The sequence below is a fragment of the Marmota flaviventris genome, chromosome 5 (genome assembly GCF_047511675.1).
Source record: "Marmota flaviventris isolate mMarFla1 chromosome 5, mMarFla1.hap1, whole genome shotgun sequence".
Lineage (NCBI taxonomy): Eukaryota > Metazoa > Chordata > Mammalia > Rodentia > Sciuridae > Marmota > Marmota flaviventris.
In genome coordinates this window covers 81,919,352-81,940,352 of record NC_092502.1, presented here as the reverse complement: position 1 = coordinate 81,940,352, position 21,001 = coordinate 81,919,352, and the positions used below count along the sequence as shown (strand labels likewise).

The 21,001-nt window shown below is 32.1% G+C and overlaps 1 protein-coding gene across 7 annotated transcripts in view; it reads left to right on the top strand.

Annotated features, from left to right (window-relative positions):
• Nucleotides 1-21,001, top strand: part of Pam (peptidylglycine alpha-amidating monooxygenase) — a 290,276-nt gene that overhangs the window by 210,780 nt on the left and 58,495 nt on the right. For all 7 annotated transcript variants that reach the window (XM_071612377.1, XM_027927584.2, XM_027927579.2 and 4 more), the window contains exons 8-14: nt 3,029-3,077; nt 7,126-7,193; nt 8,205-8,285; nt 8,566-8,642; nt 9,132-9,235; nt 16,148-16,332; nt 17,396-17,467. In XM_071612377.1, the coding sequence (XP_071468478.1) occupies nt 3,029-3,077; nt 7,126-7,193; nt 8,205-8,285; nt 8,566-8,642; nt 9,132-9,235; nt 16,148-16,332; nt 17,396-17,467 (636 nt within the window). The remainder of the gene's footprint in view (nt 1-3,028; nt 3,078-7,125; nt 7,194-8,204; nt 8,286-8,565; nt 8,643-9,131; nt 9,236-16,147; nt 16,333-17,395; nt 17,468-21,001) is intronic.

Here is a 21,001-nt window from a genome sequence, read left to right as displayed (position 1 = left end):
ATACAAGATTTACTACTTTCTGTTTGACAAAATTATGTTACTAGAATCGAGCTTTCCTTATAAGTTGTTGTAGTATGCAAGTTTAGAATTTGTTTCTAATTTGTTTTTAATTTTTGTGCTTTAAGAAAAAACTACTCCATGTAGATATTTCTAATAAATAATAATTTCTAATAGGAAGATGCTATGTTTTATTGCTCTTAGTAATAGCTACCTGTCATTATGCTATTAGTAACTTTCCTGCTACTCTTAATTTGGTGGCAACTTTTAGCCTTAATAAAAAAATTTTTTCAATAGTTCTTGAGTTATGTTAGCTTACTTATTAATTTCTTCCATTTAATTTTATACAACTCATGATTTGCCAATTTGCCAAGTTGTATAATAGAATGAGCCAGGCACTGTGATGCTGCCTGTAATTCCTGCAATGCAGGAAGCTGAAGCAGGAGGATCACAAAAGTTCAAGACTAGCCTCAGCAACTTAGGGAGACTCCATCCCAAAAAAAAAAAAAATAAAAAATATTAAGGGCTGGGGGTGAAGCTCAGTGGTGGAGCATCCCCAGTCTGAAAAACAAAATCAAAACATGATTCATTTGTTTTATTCAATGCAAAGATATAACAAGAATCCAAAAGATAATTTTCAGTGCACATTGAACTTTTTGCTTGTATGTGTGTTGTGAGAGAGTCTAAAATTAATTTAATTTATAATTAAACCTTAAAAATCTGACATTCAGTAATCAGTAAATACTATTTAGGGGCTGGGTACTGAACTATTTGAGCATTTTATATGATCCTGTCACTCATTTCATGATTTCTGTGTACACCGCATAAAATCCAGACTCTAAATCCACTCTGTGTGGCCTGTACAGCCACCTCAATTCTCTTTTTTACTGTGCTTCTTTCCACAATCACCTCTCCTGTCCCATAAGCATATCCTGTTCTTCTATAGGTCTTTACTGTCCTTTCAACCATGGATGTTCTTCCTCAGGTCTGGTGTCCCCCCCCCCTTCACTGACTCTAGCAGATAAACAGCTGCGCAGAGTCCCATCCTGTTGCATACACTGTGTAACACTTTTTTTATTTGTTTTTTTATTCCTATCTGTCCTGAACCATGAGAGCAGGAAACTGGATTATATTGTTTTCCTCTGTATCCAAGTGTACAGCATAGGGTCGGGATTACTCTGGCTGCTCAATAAGTTTAATTAAATAAATGGGTGATTCTTATTTCTCAAAATAACTTTATAATGCAGGTTATTTTTTAATACACATGAAAAAAATGTTGCCTGCAATGAACTAAGCTAATTAAGTAAGCCTCTGGAGTTTGGCCTTCGTCTGGTGTGAAGGAGTGGTATATTCTCTACCATTCTCTTTTGATCAGTGGAGATATTTACATGATTATCCATAAGGTCATTAGCTAATCATTTTGAAAGCAGTACGGATGAGGCACATTTATTAAATCACCGTAGTACATATAAAAGAGCTTGTTCTAAAAAAATGAATGCTTTTTTTGAAAACTGAAGAAGCTACTCTGTTATCCTTTTTATATTTAAAATCGTGATAAATTTGATTCATTCAATGCAAAGATATAACAAGAATCAAAAATATAATTTTCAGTGCACATTGAAATTTTTTCTTGGATGTTGTTGTGAGGGAGTCTCCCTGGTTTTGTAATAAAAACAAAAACCAGACATTCAGTAATTAGTAAATAGTATTTAGGAGCTGGGTACTAAGCTCCTATTATTATTAACTTCCTCCTTCTTTAAAACTCACTTGAAATTATGGAGAAAAAACTTCCCTGAAATAACTAGGAAGACACTGCCTCCCTGAAATGGACTCAATGTGTTAGAGATTCCTTTGTAAAATGAAAAAGGCAAAAAAAAAAAATGATTGAATAAAAATGCTTATCTTTTGTTCACTATTTTAAGATCAAAATTAATATTATACAGAGATTTTTTTGTATTTTATTCTCAAACTATTATACATGATTTGATGTGTTTGTTTCTTTAATTAGCTAAAGTAAATCAAAATACATCTTATTATTTACCTGTTATTATATATTTCTAGATGAAGCTACCTTAGTCTTTCTCATGGAAATGATAACCAAGTGAAAAAAAAAAAGCCACTAAAACCTCATTCCACCTGCTGATATTTATTAACACACTTTATTTCTTAGCGTATAGTATAACTATCAATCTTGCACACACCCATTGCACACAATAATTATTTGTATAAAAACTCTAAATTTTATATAAACTTTCATAATTACTGAGAGTAAAGTGTGAAGTAGAAAAAATTTAATCACTCTGCAAATACAAGAAATTAATAGTGTATTAATCATGATCTCTGTGGTGGAAGGTCAGCAAGTTCAACAGAATTTAGATGGGTATTTTTCATTCCTACTTTATTTTGCACTTTGGAAACAGAGAGAGAGGATGTGCAAGAAGTTTTTGCAGTTTGACAAAGATAAAGAGGTACTCAGAGGCTTTTGGCTGAACTTAGGATATAAAATGAATTAGGATCAGCTGTTTATTTAAAAGGTAGGGATATGCATGGCCAAAATTACAAGACAAGGTGATTCCTATATATAATTTGAGACATTAAACTAAAAATGGCAAAACAATGCCTTCAGAACCTAAATCATGGGCTACAAAAGTTCTTGAAAAGCACAAAATGCAATTGTTTAGTTTCCCATGGGGAAAAAAAAATCTTTTAGTTGACTGGATTTTTTTCTGGGTATTTTAGCAATATAAATAATGCAAAGAGAGTAGCAACAGCCTTCTTCTATGAGCTAGTACATCTGCAGGAAAGCCCATAACTGATGAGTTGATGAGCCAAGAAATACCCAAGACTGCATGAACAGGTAGTTTTGTTGTTTCTGTGGGTGATTAAAGGAATTAAGGAATATGAAAGTATTTTGTAAAATCAGAAAATGTAACATAGTTTTTAGGTTTTATATTTAAACACTTATAATTTATTAGTTTGGCATCCCTTTTTCTGATTTTTGTATTGAAGGTATGTGTTTTTGTGTTTTCAGATAACCACAAGGACTGTTCTGGCGTGTCTTTACACCTCACACGTCTGCCGTAAGTCCCTCCTGCTTTTTTTCTTTCTTTTTTTTCTTCATATTTATTCTATTTTGTTGTTGTAGTTCTAATTAGTTATACATGGCAGTAGAATGTTTTTGACACATCATACATAAATGGAGTATAACTTCTCATTCTTCTGGTTGTACATAATGTGGAATTGTACCAGTCTCCTGTAGTCGTATATGCACATAGGGTAATAATGTCCCATTCATTCTGCTATCCTACCTACCTTCATGCCCCTCTCCTCCTTTTACTCCCCTCTGTCTAATTTAAAGTACTTCTATTCTTCCTTAGCCACCTGCCCCCACTTTATTGTGAATTAACATTCATATATTAGAGAAAACACTCAGCTTCTGGTTTTTTGAGATTGGCTTATTTCATGTAGCATAACATCCTCCAGCTCCATCAATTTACCTACAAATGTCATGATTTCATTTTTCATGAATGCTGAGTCAACATTCCATTGTGAATATTTACCCTATTGTCTTTATCCATTCATCTGTTGAAGGACACCTAGGTTGGTTCCATAGTTTAGCTATTGTGCATTGAGTTGCTATAAAACATTGATATGGCTGTAATATGCTGATTTTAAGTCTTTTGGGTATAAACCAAAAGTTGGATCGAATACTGGTTCCATTCCACGTCTTCTGAGGAATCTCCATACTGCTTTCCAGATTGGCTGCACCAATTTGCAGTCCCACCAGCAATGTATGAGTGTGCCTTTTTCCCCACATCCTCGCTAACACTTTTTGTTGTTTGTGTTCTTGATAGCTGCCATTCTGACTGGAATGAGATGAAATCTTAGAGTAGTTTTGAATTGCATTTCTCTAATTGCTTGAGACGTTGAACTTTTTTTCATATATTTGTTGATTGATGGTATTTCTTCTGTGAAGTGTCTGTTCAATTCTTTACCCCATTTTCTGATTGGGTTTTTATTGTTGTTGTTTGAGTTCTTTATAATATTCAGTTGATTAATGCTCTATCTAAGGTGAATGTGGTAAAGATTTTCTCCCATTCTGTATGTTCTCTCTTCACATTCTTGATTGTTTCCTTTGCTGTGAAGAAGCTTTTTAGTTTGAATCCATCCCATTTATTGATTCTTGATTTTAATTCTATTGCTTTAGGAGTCTTGTTAAGGATGTCAGTTCCTAAGTGGACATGGTGAAGATTTGAGCCTACTTTTTCTTCTATTTGGTAGAGGATCTCTGTTTTAATGTCTAAGTCTTTGATCCACTTTGAGTTGAGTTTTGTGCAGGGTGAGAAATAGGGGTTTAATTTCATTTTGCTACATGTGGATTTCCAGTTTTCCCAGCAAGATTTGTTGAAGAGGCTATCTTTCTTCCAATGTATGTTTTTGGTGCCTTTGTCTAGTATGAGATAACTGTATTTATATTAATTTATTGCTGTGTTTTCTGTTCTGTACCATTGGTCTATGTGTCTGTGTTGGTGCCAAAACCATGCCATTTTTGTTACTATGGCTTTGTAGTATAATTTAAGGTCTGGTATTGTAATGCTTCCTACCTCACTTTTCTTGCTAAGGATTACTTTGGTTATTCTGGGTCTCTTCTTTTTCCAAATGAATTTCATGATTCTTTTTCTATTTATATAAAGAATGCCATTGGGTTTTTAATGGGGCTTGCCTTAAATCTGTATAATGCTTTTGATAGTATGGCCATTTTGACAATGTTAATTCTGCCTATCCAAGAGCATGGGAGATTTTTCCATCTTCTAAGGTCTTCTTCTATTTTTTCTTTAGTGTTCTGTTGTTTTCATTGTAGAGGTCTTTCACCTCTCTTATTAGGTTGATTCTCACATATTTTATTTATTGATTTTTTTGAGGCTATTGTGAATCGGGTAATTTCTCTTTTGGTGGATTCATCTTTGATGTATAGGAACACATTTGATTTATGGGTGTTAATTTTATATCCTGCTTCTTTGCTGCATTCATTTATTAATTCTAGAAGTTTTCTGGTGAAATGTTTTGGATCTTGTAAGTAGAATCATGCTGCCAGAAAATAGTGATAGTCTGAGTTCTTCTTTCCCTATTTGTATCCCATTGATTTCTTTCTTCTCTCTAATTGCTCTGGGTAGAGTTTCAAGGACAATGTTGAATAAAAGTGATGAAAGAGAGCATCCTTTTCTTGTTCCATTTCTTACAGGGAATGATTTTAATTTTTCTCCATTTAGAATGATGTTGGCCTTTGGTTTATCACAGATAGCTTTTATTAATGTTGAGGTATGTTCTTACTCTCTCCCTAGTATTTCTATTGTTTTGAGCAGAAAATGATTTTTCTGCATCTGTTGAGATTATCATATGATTCTTGTCTTTAAATCTATTGATGTGATGAATTGTGTTTATTGATTTCTGTGTGTGGAGCCAACTTTGCACCCTCACTTGATCATGGTACACAATCTTTTTAATATGTTTTTGTATGCTATTTGCCAGAATTTTATTGAGAATTTTTGCATCTATGTTCATCAAGAATATTAGTCTGAAGTTTTCTTTCCTTGATGTGTCTTTGTCTGGTTTTGGTATCACAGTGATACAAGCTTCATAGAATGAAGTTAGAAGGGTGCCCTACTTTTCTATTTTATGGAATAATTCGGGGAGTACTGGTGTTAATTCTTCTTTGCAGGTCTTGGTAGGATTTTTAAATTTTTTTTCCTATGATTATTATTACATTACAATTCTTAATATACCTTTATATCACAATTTATCATATCTCTGATTGTATATAAGGTATCGTTGACACCAAATTCACATCTTCATACATGTATTTTGATAATGATGAGAGTCTCCTTCCACCATCCATGCTATTCCTTGGTAGGCTTTTGATGGTGTCTTCTATTTCACTGTTTGAAATTGATGGGTTTTCTTAAATGAGCAATAACCTTAAGATCTTTGCAAACTATTGTGGAAGGCAAATTAACTCAGACTTACTGTTTTAAAGTCAGACTTACTGTTTTAAAGTCATGAGTATTATCTCAGCATCCTGTGAGTCAGGAACATAGGCACAACGTAGCAGGCTCCTCTGTCCAGTGTTGTCCAAAGGGGCTGCAAGCAGAGTCTCTGCTGGGGATTCAGTCATTTCAAGGCTAGACCCGGGAACAGCCACTTCCTAGATAACTCACATGGTTGCTGACAGGATATATTGCTTTGCTGGGTGTTGGCCAAAGGTCTCCCTCATTTTTTCCCCCATAAGGGCTATAAACAGTGCAGCTCACAATACAACAACTCGCTTCCATCACAGAATGTAAGTAAAAAAGCAAGCAAGGGATTATGTGAAAGATGAAATCCAGAGTTTTTTTTGTAACTTAATCTTAAGAGGTGACCATACCATCAGTCTTGCCATATTCTATTTGTTAGAAATATGTTAGTACCTTTATTTGTGCCCACCCTCAACGTGAGGGAGGGAATTAGACAAGGCATGCTCATCTCAGCTAGGAATCATGGCAGCTTTATTAGTCAGGGTTTTCCAAAGAAAACTGAATTAGTAGATGGATAGTGAGGAAGACAAAAAAATTTTAAGGGATTGGCTCATGCTTTTGTATGGACCTACAAATCCAAAATCTGTAAGGCCAACAGAAAATTTAGGGAAAGGTAGAGGTTGTTGCCTTCTTGGGTCCAAAGAAAGTTTGTAGGCAGAATTTCTTACTTTTCAGGGGATCCCAGTTTTTTTTCTTAAAGCCTTTAACTGATTGTATGAGACTTGCTCAAATTATGGAGAATAAACTGCCTTACATGAAGTCTAATTTCAATGTTAATCATATCTGAAAACACAATAATCCTTCCAAGAAATATCTAAGCTAATGTTTGACCCATCAACCAGATGACATAACTTAACAAAGTTGACACATAAAATTAGTTATAACTGAGACTAGTTAGAGTCTACCTTTAATTGTCCACCTCTTCTAGTTTGTTTCATTTTGATTTTCACAAAAAATAACATTCTATAAACTAAAGTATTGAGATATACCTATTTGTCCAATGAAATAGTTTTGGCATTATCTCATTATTGAGAAAAATATCACTTTTTTCCTGCAGACAGCCTTTAATTGCTGGCATGTACCTTATGATGTCTGTTGACACTGTTATACCACCAGGAGAGAAAGGTGAGGAATGATCTCTTTGTATTTCCATTACCTCATTGAGTAATCTATAAGAATGGACTTACAGTTTATTTTTTATCAACTTTATAAAAAATGACCAATATTTGTATCTGAAAAATAAGCTAATTCTTTATTGTCATTATGTTTAAAATAGATCTGGTATTGTTCCAAGCCAATTATTTGTTATATTTCCAATGTTTATTTATTGAAATGCTAAGAATTAAGACTCATGGGCAGGTAGTGGGTGTATAAATTAAAGAATAAATCTTGAATATTTTATAAATCAGTCACCCATTTTTGAGATGCAAAAGATAAAGTGCATAATGTGCGACAATGTAAACTACTTCATGGGAAGGCTAAAAATCGACAGGCTTCAAATTCAACATCAGCTCAGTCTTTGAACTTATATATATATATTAATTTCCCTACTTGCAAAATGAGATAATAGCTGTTTCACCTAAACTGGCAAAAAGCTATGAGAATAATTGTTATTTATCAGTATATCTAAAGACCCTCTAACAAAAGTGTCATGTTAAATATTGTTTGTTATTACTGGTAATTTCAAAGTTAATATTCAGTACTGGCACTTTGTTTTGTCCACTGATCTATTACCAAAAGAAACTTATTGCATTGCTAGTATGTGTTACACTGTAAGGAAGATAAAGTATATGAAGACAGCCCCTTATCAACAGGAACTGTTCAGCCTGATGATTTTTGTATTTGCATTCAATCTTTCAAAAATCTATTGTTCCAAAAATAAAAGCCATTTTTTTAAGATTTTCAACTGGATAGATTTCAAGTTAAAGATAACAAATTAATTAAGCCTGTTTTGTGACATGGTATTTTAATATCTGAAGTAGGAAGATCTTAATCTGTCTTGGTGAAATGGATGGCACAGGATGAGCACTTACTATCTGCTGGGTTTGAATGCATGTGACTAGCTCACTTTTAGAAAAGAAGAATGTCGTTTTCCAGTTGAATAGTGACTTTTGTCTGTGTTTTTCTTTCTCACAGTGGTGAATTCTGATATTTCATGCCATTATAAAACGTATCCAATGCATGTTTTTGCCTATAGAGTTCACACTCACCATTTAGGTAAGAACCTTAAGCTACATGTTAAATTTATAAGTATTTACCATTGTGCTTGCTAGTGCTGTAAATGTAAAATGTTGATTGTACTTGACCTTAAGTCTGTTTCAAAGAAATTTCAGCCAATACCTTGAATTTTTTATGCTGTTCCATCATGTTATTTTCATGAAGATACTCATTACTTAGGGTTCTGAAAAGATTCAGGTTTTATTTTAAAAAGAAAAATAAATGTGGTTTTTCTTTTCTGTGTTATTTCATATGGTTACAGTTTATTTTTATTTTTAAGGTAAGGTAGTAAGTGGATACAGAGTAAGAAACGGACAATGGACATTGATTGGACGCCAGAGCCCGCAGCTACCACAGGTATGTAGGATCCAATTTAATTTGGGGAGGAAAAATACTAACCAACAGAAAGTAATTTTTAAAAATTCTTATGTAATACCTTGTTCATTTCTTTAGCATCTAACAGTCTCCATATTTTCCTTTTCTGTAAATCTGAGCTACATAATCTCCTGTTTTACAACTCCAATTTGGTGTTTTCCTTACCAGTTCTCTCAATATGATCTGAACATGTTAGTGAAGTCCTTTATCATTTAGTCATAAGTGTTTCAGATAGCTCTTCTGTTATTGTACGAATTGTGTTTCATGGAATGCATTTGTAAATATGCTTTCAAAGTTGTAAAGTGGAATTGATTAATTAGAGATGAACTCTTCTATCTAGTGAGTATCTGTGTATATGTCTATCTCTTCGTCCTCTCCATATGCAGTGCTCCAAGCCTCACATATTTTAAGCATATGGTTCTGGGTTTTATTGGTAATTTCAATGGATCACTGTGTTTGTCTTCCGGGCAGGCTTTTTACCCTGTGGAACACCCAGTGGATGTTAGTTTTGGTGACATACTAGCAGCAAGATGTGTATTCACTGGTGAGGGCAGGACAGAAGCCACACACATTGGGTAAGATTCTACACTTTTCATTATTTCAAGAGACTTTTTTTTTTAACACAAGGCATGATCATAGGTGACAGTTATTATTGTGAATAGATTATATACATTTTTTTTGCCCTGTAATGGACAATTAGAACAAACTAGTATTTTAACGTTAAAATTGATCAATTTGGATAACCCCCAGAACATGCCTATTTTATGTGCTTTTATTATTTCTGCTTCATTAAGCTCCTCAACATCATGCCTCTCCATTATATAGTTAGAAAACCATATATTACTTCTTTAAACACATAAAAATGAAGAAAATAACATGATTATGAAAGGTTTTCTTTTAGGAAAATAAGTTTTCTATTTAGTAATACTCATAAAATACTCAGAAACATGTTTTCTTCTGCCTGTTAAAATTTCTGAATATTCTATAAGTTCCAGTTTTTTAGGATAATAATATGCAGCACTTCGAAAAGGGGGAGATCAAATAATTTTCAAAATGCAATTCTCAAATGCCAAGCTTCCTTGAAATAATTATGCTTTATAACACTAAGTAAAATTTTCAAAGCACTGTGAACTCTTTCAAAAAAGATAAATAGATAAAAGATTAAAAAATGAAAGAGAAAGTTTCCTATTATGCTTTTTGTTGGAAAAGCATCAATGAATCTCCTCTCTGTGTTACACTCTGTTTTAAGGTATTTACTGAGACCACTGGGAAGCTGGAGTTTTAAACCATTTATCTCTTGATCAGAGAGAAGTTACAGAAAGTAGGGATCTGAAAATTTGGATTAAATGCACTGAAGATGATTCTTACAACAGCACTAACTGGTGGTTGTAAGGGAAAACGGAAAAGTTGCTGATGCAGGTTGAAAAGGGGGCATTTAATGAAAGGATGAAAAGGATTTTATGTCACTCCAAAAGATTTTTATTTTAATAAGCACCAATTTTAAAGCAAAATATACAACAAAGAGAAAAACATTCTCAATTTATATTAAACAAGATGTTTTCCAACAGCTTTGCTTTTGGATAAATTTGATAAATTTGGAAAGAGACTTGAAGAAAGCAATATAATTATTAGGTTCCAGAAAAGGTGAGTGTAAGGAAAGGGTTGACAAAGTAGACATAATGAGATTTGAAAGGTGGAATCTGAGAGTTCACTTCTTGGCAGTGTTTAAATTCCTTAGGTAAAATGATATGGAGGATATTGATCAGCTTTCTCTATTTTATGTTAGTGTAAATCCACAGACATCTTACCTAAATGCCATTGATTATTTTATTCACCTTTGAAATAAGTAAGTGAAGTAGTAAAGAAATCTCCTTCAAAACATTATATGTATTAGTTTCTAAGTGTGCAAAAAGTAGATTTTTTTAATCTGTTTGGCCAAAGGCAAAAATTACAGTTTTAGGAGGCTTATCATCTTGGCCAGATTCTATCTTTTGCATTTTCTCTTTGAGGTAATATCAGCCAGAGAAATTAATGACTTCTTATAATACCAGGATGGGAGGCCAAAGTAATCTCTAGAGGGCTCTTTCATTTTGATGAGTCTAGAATAATTCTAGTCTTCTTTAAAATGTGAGTTTGTATTAGAATAATGCCCTAAAATGACTATACTACTCTAGCTTTGTATAAATCTCATGTGGATTAAAGGAAAAACACATTTTGTAATATAAATGAAATTGAAAGGAATTATAGGAAATTAAGTTATTGGGCAAGTCCACATTCTAAATATTTAATTCATACTGCAAAATCAGTTTTTTCCAAATAGAATGATAAGCTATAAGACAAGTTTGAATGAATTTAGACATGAATAACAACTCTTATAACAATGCAGAATAATTATAGCATTTAATCTGCTATTTAGTTTTAGAAAAGTAATAGCAATAATACATCTCTATTTTTCAAAATAATAGGTACAACATCCAAAGGGTACTACAGGGTCACAGTTGATAATGTAATCAACAAAAAAGAAAGAAAGAAAAAGAACAGAAATATTTTATGTTTTCTATTAAATTAAATGATACTCTATAAATTTCCCTATTTTCCTCTCCCACTTCTCCACCTCCACTTCCATCTCCATCTCCACCTCCACCTCCACCCCACATACATCACATGCACTCCTACTGGACACAGGTTTGAGCTCAGAGCCTGAAATACTTAGTTCCAAATAGGTGAATTTAACACAAGATATATTAGTAACTATACTTAGTGGTAAAATGTGTTGTCCAAATATATTTCTTTTAACATAGTAAATATGAATAGCATATCTTAAACAAATATTTTGCACTAAGTATATAGTGATTACAGTACTAATTAATCTGTGAAGGAGCAATATTTTGTGCCTGACTGCATTACATATTTTATATTCAATATGATGCTTCTCTAAATTCATTTCAAATGTTTAGTCAAGTTTAAACAAAAAAGAAAGAATTTAATTAAGTCAACCAATTAAGCTAATTAAGTCAGCTAGTCAGCCTAAAAGTTTATAGACTGAAATTTCAAATTAATTCTTGGAATAAATAGATAGTATTTACCTATTTAGTCAATTATTTTGGTCATACTTTTCATTTAAAATGGATCATTTCATGAGAATATGAACTTGAAAGAATATGACAATGTCTAAAAAATATTTATGTATACCAAATAGTATGTTAATCAGCATTTTAAAGTACATTATATACAAAGATAAAATTATATGATAAATAATAACTCCTTAATGTATAAGTTTAAAGGTACCATATTTATAAAATGTTTTTCTTTAAATTTTTCAGGTAATAAAATTAATATTAACTGTTTTGGTTATATTGAAGCCTGGCTCTGTTTATTAAGGGGCTTGGCTAGGGGCAAGAGACTCATTAAATTAATAGAGTGCTACAACCTACATCCCAAGCCTGATACACAACATGTGGAGACTTCAAAGTGATACATTTCAGACTACTTGGTACTCTCCTAAATAACTATTAAGTATCTTTCTAATAGAAAATAATTATTTTTATAAAACCTCCTATAGAACCCTGATAGATATCAGTAAATTGATTGATATGCAGAGATATAAATATTTTTCAGAAATACTATAGAAAGTACATAAATTTACCTAACTCATTATTCATCAGTGTAATATTTTAGAGATAATATATTATGTCATAATAAGTTGCAGACGTTTATTAAGCAAAGTCATTCATCCTTCTATCATTTAACATGTATTTTTAAAATTTTATTATTTTGGGGCTCATCACATTGTGTTGGACTTGAAGCTTTATTTTAAGCCATTACAAAAGAGGAGGTTATCACATAAGCACTTTATTGTGAAGAGCATGAAAAATTCCATACTGCAATATTAGGATACAGATGATGTCTGCAGTCATTATTTCAAAGAGTCACATTGACATTGGGGGATGTTAAAAGGACCAGGCGGTGGAGCCAAGATAGACCTGGGAACATGCCTGCCTCCCTGCTTCTGTAGATCATTCAGATTGGCAGACTTGAATTGCATACGTTGAGCTCTGTGAAAAATAAGGATGTGTGTGTCAAAAATCCCCCTAATAAATACAGAAAGTGATAGGCTGAAAGTGCAAGTCTTTTTTGTTTTTGTTTTTTGGTAAAAGAAAGATGAATGTGGAATAAAATTGGCAAACTATGATGCTGATACTCAGGATGATTTGAATCTTCACAGTTTTAACATATAATAGTTTCTCTGTCAGATAGGAGCTCAGAGTTACCCTGACTACAAGTCCAATCACAGGAAGGAATAAAGCAAGACTCCTTTCTTTATGGTCAGCTCATTCTGTGAAATTTTTCTTTGAAATCAAAGATTCCTAGATTATTTGAGCAACTCAATTTTGTATCAATGTGTCAGTATCTCAAATGAACTATATTGATGAACTGATTAGGATGTCTCACCAAATCAAAAATATTTAGCAATGAACATATTTATATCTCTGTATAGTTAGCACATAATATGTAAGTGTAATTGAATTAGTGTATTGTCTGTATGTATATGTGTGGATGCAAGCATTTACATATCTGTATACTTTCACATATATATGTATAATTTTTTCTCAAAAAATGATTTAATAAGTGGCAAGATAATTCACTTTGCAGGAAGTAACTTGGAGCATTAGCTTATATTTTTATTTTTTGTTTTCTCAAATTCACTAATTAAAATAATAAAGTTTGATGATCAGTCATAGAGGACAAATTGTTATGTTATTTAAAAAGTTACAGCTTTCTTTTTGGTGTAGTTAACTGCATTTTTCAAACATGTAATCTTGTGTCTTGATATTCATTATTTCTAAAATAGTAATTACTGTCTCTGTCTCCAGTATTACTTTTTAAATTATTCCAAATTTATGCCACTTTTTATGTCATATTCTACCTTATTATCACTCTCTATAATTTTCTTTAAAAAAAACCTGGTGTTCACTGATTTGATAATGATAGCAGTGAATAAATGACTTAGTAAATTATTTCCCTGATCATTACTTTGGTTGATAATTTCACTTAGCACACATTTCACAGTTTAGTTCTTTGTTCTCTAATTGATTACCTTTTACTTATTTGAAATGAACTCTTTCAGTACAATTTCTTTTAAGATGCATACTAAAAACAAGTCCTCCAAATAGACATGTAACTAGTTTAGAAACACCAAAATTATATGTTGGGGAATATATATTAAGATAGTCTATTTAGTTATTTTGAAATCTATGATATTAGTTGCTTTGAAAATTTCTAACATATTTTTTTCTGAAAATTTAAATGTATATTTGGATGGATGGATTAAAAATAATATAAGTAGATTTAATATATGTTTGTCTATATATAAAGCATGTTAAATTCCTACATACACATCTGTATGCATATCTATGGCATTTGGATAGTTCTATGTAACTAGACTACATGCACACACCTAGGTCTATTGTGTGATGGTTGTTATCCAAAAGTAACAGTAGATGTTTTACATGCATCTACAAAGTACTAAAGAACCATTGGTTGGTAATTTCTAACCAGTGCTAGGATTATACATACTCCTACATAGTTAAGAGTTAAATCATAAGTATCATAGTGCAATTTTTTGTATTTTATGAAAACATAATAGTTCACAGAATAAATTTATAAAACAGAAGACACTCTGGCCCAGTTGGCCAACAACATTTAGACCAGCAATTAAACTTTTTAATTTTATTTTGTTCTGTTGTTTTAACAATAAGGAAAGAGCTCTGAATACTGGTTGTATTACCTGTGCTGCTGTGGGTGTGTGTACCATCCCTGTGATAGCATGAGCACTGCTGTTTCTAAACAGAGAAGCTATATGAGGATTTGTCCATGGATTAGTTGCAAATTTCATGTATTCCCATATGAATTTACTAAAATTTTTCCTGTCATTAATTTGTTTTTAAATGATTATTTTTTGCTTTTCCTCTGTACAAGAGGATGCCGTTTCTAAGCAAGAGCCACATTTTAAATTCCTTTTCCTCCTTGGTCTCCTGAATACTTCCTCCTTTTGAACAGGGAGGGGAAGGATAGTGTAGGGGGAGCCTCCAGGTTATTATTTTGGCACCAGACATTCCTTTTATAGCACATAATTTTCTGACCCACTCTAAAACGGTTAAAATGTGATTCTTAGGAATGGTGTTTTGACACCAGGAAGATATGTGTAATGAACATGTGTTTGTTTGGGGTTGCACTTCACTATTTGCTTATATTTCATGGGAGAGGCAATTACAGTGACAGGTATCAGATTCAGAGAGTGAGAAGCCAAATGATTTCTAAAGCATAAACAGAGCTTCTCATGACAGGGGCTCTTTCCTGAGGTCTCTTGGGGGCTCTACATTTTCGAAGCTTAGAGAAATCAAATCCTTGCTTGGAAAAGACTTTTTTTTTTTTTCTTTCCCTTGCTGATGTCATTACTGTTGCTATGGAGAAGTGAGTGCTGCATTATATTGTTGGAAAAGTCAACACTGATGTATTTCTGTAGAGCAAATAATCCACCTCATAGCTTGTTTTTTATTTGTATAAGCTTGCTAAAAGCTGTCAGAACTAATAGCAAACAGGAAATATTCCTTTGCTGTATAAAAGTGTTCTAAAGGTATACTGAGCCATTTCTTCTTAATAACAGTAAAGAGACTAAAATACGAAGTAGCCCATGTGAACTGAAGAAGAGAACATGCTTTGTAAGCTGTGAGACATTATTTGTACCACTTGGAACTTTTTTCTTGGAAACATCCACAGCATTTTGAAATCTATTTTTAACACTGAATCATTCCACTCTGTAGCATTACCCCAATCAGGTCTGAGAGAAAAGATTAGTGTTGATTTCATTCTGAATCATTTCTGAGGTGTTCTTTTCTTCCCTGTGGTAGCAGTCTAGTTGTGACATCATATATCATGACATCTTAGTGTGGTACATGATTCTCAGTTCATCTCACCATTAAAAAGGAGGCACTTAACCAAAAATAAGGTTCAAAACTCTTGGTCTTAAGTAGAAAAGCCATTTTTAAAAGACTTATAAGTAATATATTTCTGTTGACATATTTTAAATGTTACCATTAAGTAAATATGTGATTGTTTAAGAGAAAAGGAACTGCCCAGTCTAAGCGTTTTATCAAACAGAAAAGAACTGAAAAATAAAAAGATTTAGAAGAGAAAAGAAAATATATCTCAACTACTGAAAAATCATTTCCATCTGTGTTGTTGGCTAATATCCTTGTTTATCTACAGACTGATTCTACATTGTTAGGTGAAAATATGCCTTTGACACTGGGCTTCTGATGTTGAAAACTAATGGGTTTTAATGAAAACTACAAAACAAACTCACAGTATCCCCACCATTGACTCCATTGTTGGCAGGTTTACGGGTTGCATTTTTCTTGCATTAAGAATGCATTTTATGTAAATGGCTGATTTGTTGTATCTACTTTTTTTTTTTTTGCCTACAGTGGCACATCTATTGATGAAATGTGTAACTTATACATTATGTATTACATGGAAGCCAAGCATGCAGTTTCTTTCATGACTTGTACACAGAATGTGGCTCAAGATATATTCAGAACTATACCACCAGAGGCCAATATTCCAATTCCTGTGAAGTCTGATATGGTGATGATGCATGGGCATCACAAAGGTGAGATTGGTGCTTAACATAAAGAAGCATATGCTTTTGTATATTATATTCTCATATGTGTTTTACTTGACTGTATGATTAGTATTTAAAATCATCTTTATTCCCTTCTTCAATCAACTTGTATATATGTATTCTTATTTCCTCTTTCATATGTGCCTCCCCTTTCTGGCATGTCCCCATCAAAACAGTTAAAAAGACAAATCTCAGCCGGTGATGAAACAAATTAGTTTTGGTGGCTAATCCCATAAATGTAGACCCTTCTTCATTTTAATTCATGTTTTCTAGTTTCTTCATCCCATTCCTCCAATAGTCAGTAATGTCATAGACAATTTATGAATTTATAAATTGCAACAAAAAGTGCTAGAGTTGGCCAGTGAAAATGGTTATCATGTCCAGTAATACCTTAAATTATCTATTTAATTGGCCTCCTCAAGCAAAGATCCCATCTTGATATTAATAATCTTAGCTCTTTTGGCCCCATTCTTAGAATTGTTCAGTAACTTATTGTTTGTCTGCAAAATGTCATATTGATTGTCTTCCTTTAGTTTAAAGTTGCAAAACCCACACCTTCTTTTATTACATGAAATATGCTGATGTTATTGAGTTTTGAAGATTCAATCTTAAAATGCCAGAGCAGCTCCTTATTTCTTTCTAGTGGATATTTTATGAATGAAAATGGCATAGCAATGAGTATTAAGATGCTAATATATTTATAGAAAATACCTTAAAATCTCTTAACATATTCTTAGAATGTTACTAGAGTCAATTTAAAAAAAAACAAACATGAGTAGTTTTGTTAAAACATTTTAAAAATTTAGTATCATTTATATATCACTGAAAAAATAGTTGACCTAGTTATTATGTCAGAAGTCTGGTAATTGGTAGTTATGCTGGGGTGGAGAAGATTGTGAATTAGAGCGTTTCTTCTATATAAATTCTTAATAATATAATAAACACAAGGTCTTGAATGATATTTTTATGTTAATGGCATAATTCCAATGAACTATTTAAAGTGTATAATATATGCTGCCAATTTATGCTCAACTTCTTTGATCCTTTATAGAAACAGAGAATAAAGATAAGACTGCTTTACTACCACAGCCAAAACGGGAAGAAGAAGAAGTGTTAGACCAGGGTATGTATGCTTATTTCTGTAACCAGACCTATAGAAGTATTCCTTATTCAAATAGCCAACCAAATTGTAAAGTCATGAGATATTTTAGGTCGCTTTGTATCAGCCTCAAATGCTATTATTGCTGTTCTTATATAATGCATAATTCATAAGGAAATGGTCAATTATTGCACTTGGCCTTGGAAGTAAAATTCATTAGTGTAATTTAGTTCCTTTAGGTTTACTATTGCAACTTTTATGAATAGTACAAATAAGTGCAAATATAATCATGAAAAACAATGATTGCACTGCTTTTTAAATTTAATGACCTCTACCAATTAAGTTCTTGCATATCTTGTATGGTATGTTTGCTAACTATATTTGAGTTTCAAGAAAAAGAAATTAAGAACTAAACCTGCATCTTGTCTCTATAAGGCACTCTTCTTTGCCTTAAGCAAGGTAGGAGGGATCATTGTCTTCTGCATTTATAGTTCTGTGTTAAGGTGTCATTTAATGAGTCAGGAAAGCACCCATTCAGCCTCTCTTCTGTTTAGTTAAAGGGGGAATGTTTGATGCTCATGTGTCAGATACTTCATGTGCTAATAATGAACAATTACTCTCACGATCTTAGTTTCTTGCCAGTTGTTTGGAAGATAGTGCTTTATGTTAGGATGTTGGAGTACATTATCCTACCAAGTGATTTTTGGCCTAAATGTTAGCTTAATGTTAGTACAAATACACGTCTAATGACAACATAAAGCATACAAGAGAGAATTTTTTATTAGCAACATATAGTACTTTCCTATTTCTTAGACATTGTCAACTGCTATTGGAATTCTTCCAAATGTATTATATTAGGTCAAAGATAACACCTGTGCTCTAATTATTTTTGTAAAATGAAGAATCTGTTTTTGAAAAGGGGAAATGCAGTCTTCAGGACCATAAGTAAACTCCAATCTAAAGGCTTTAAAATTGTATAGAATATGTTCTATCTTATTCTAACAAAGTAACCGTTTAAAAAACACAGCTTAGTTTAAATTCATTTCTGTTTGTGTGTTAGGTCAAAACTTGGGAGATGATTTTATAGTAATGGGTTGTTAAGTACAATTTAAAATAGCTAATTGTATTCAACGTGTTTAGATATCTGTAAGGATGTCAGTAATAGCAACCTAAGTATACTAGTATTAACAGTGTTTACTGCAATTGCACTGAAGCTTATTCAGAATTAGAATGAATTATTTTAACCTTGCACAAATTGTCTGAAATCTGTCTTTAAAATAATTTGAATGATCTTAAAATTCATTTGCAAATACCAACATATATGACATAATATGGAAGGAGAGCACCATTTAATTGATGCATCTTGTAAAATGGTGCATTTCTATGGAAACTGAGGTTGGACTATGGTTTAATTTTAAAGTTAGCTGAGTTGATCAAGGGAGACATTGATACCTCTGGAAGGTTAGAAACCCAGAGGATTGTGAGCAAAGCAATCTTAAATGTTAGATTCAATCTTTTCTTTTCCAACAGTAGGATTTAGGAAATGTCATATATGCCTACAAACCAAATCCTTTAAAACGCTTTCAAATTTTGCCATACATTTACCCTTTTATGTTTTATAGTGCAGGGAGAGGTTTAAATGTACCCAAATTCTTATTTGTTCCAGAGAAGAATTATATGGTCATATATTAAATATTTGCCTATAGTTTCTGTTTTCTTCTACTTATAAATAAAAATTCTGTAAATAAAGTGATATGACTTAAAAAGGAAAAAAGTATTATTCTGACTCTAATTTTCATACTGTAGAAAATAAGCTATTGAAATTAGCAGGTCCATTGAACAGTCACCTCCTGAGTTATGTGAAGACAATACCTCACTAAAGCCACTTTGGTGGCCAGTGTGGTCTGTGTATTAACCTGCTGGTCCCTGGGAACCAATAGCTGAGAATTTAAAGAGAAGTAGTGAAATATAGCCAATGCACATTTGGATAGCTCGTTCATTTGATGTGCTAATGAAATCAATCTATCTCCTTAAAACACACAGGACAAATCTACTTATTTGTACTAAAAGACCATTCAGAGATATTTATTTGCACAAGCATCTATTTAAATTAATTCCTGTGGATGTCAAATTGACCAAATAGCTGATAAGAGGACTCTAATTATTCAAATAAATTATTCGATGTGTGTTAATTTTTAAAGTAAACCCTCAGTGTTAATCCACTGCCTTATTTTGATGCTCAGCTCAAACAATTTGTGTTCAAGCATTCCTCCAGATTGTATTCATTCGTTTAATACATTTTAACCTCGATACATCAAAGTTCTGAATACTTTAGTTGTTCTATTCACAAACAGACATTATCTATGTTGGTCCCACAAAACATGTCAGACTCTGATAGGAAACAGAACAGTTCTGAATCAGGGAGAAAAAGACTTAAAACACAAGAGGACATGAACTCAAAACCAAGCTCTGTACTCAGGATGCAGTTTGCTTGCAAATGATATAAATAGTTCTACCTAGATAATATAAACTATATATGTGGATTTTATGTATATATAAGCTTTCTATATCAATACATAAGAAAGTCTGTAGGAAGATAAAGGTCAAGATGATGTGATAAATACTATGTAAGAAAGAAGAGATGACCTTTACTAAGATTGTGAAAAATGCGTTCGGGGGAAAGTCTTATTTAATAAACTGAAATAAAGAAATGTAGCCGTGCACAATATATGCATGTATAGAAATGTCACAGTAAAACCCATTAATTTATACAATTAATATGATTAAATAATTGTAATAAAAAAGAATGTAGTTGTGCACATATGAACAGGAAGTTGTGGTTATGTCCAACATACAGAAAAAAATCCAAAGAAACCAAATAATCTTTTTAACATAGGTTTATCTTATTATCCTTGTTTATCTTATTTCTGTAGGAAAAACCTAAATGTTTTATTTTCTTTGAAATTCTTGTCACTAAAACCCTAGCTATAAAAGTTTTGTCAGAGACTTCATCTTGATTGGAAATTAACTAGCATTTGAAAGAGTCATCTGAGTTGTATGAATTTATGTTGTATTCCCCCAGCCTCTGCTTATTCACAAACACATCAACTTTCGACAATATCTTTGTCTACATCTGTTCTCCATAGAAGAAGGTTTGACATAAGGCAAGTGTATCTTAGATTCTATCTCAAGAGATGTAATTACTAAGACACCAAAGAAGCATCATTATAGGAGAGTTTTACCTTTTAGGTTGTCTTGGACCATGAAACAATTGGAAGAATTTTAATGAGGCTTTAAGTGAGTCTGCAGAGATTTTTTTTAAAAAATAATGTTTATTTTGACCAATTAAAAAATTAATATTCATTATAGAATATAATTATATAAAGTATGAATAAACAAGTAAAATTGATAGTACCCAGATATGTAAGTAAAAAATGTATACCTGTATTTGAAATATGTATTACACACATATATATACATATACACATAATTTTAACAAAATTTTAGATCATAATATATATACAATTTTGTTTCCTTTTAAAAAATATAATATCTTAG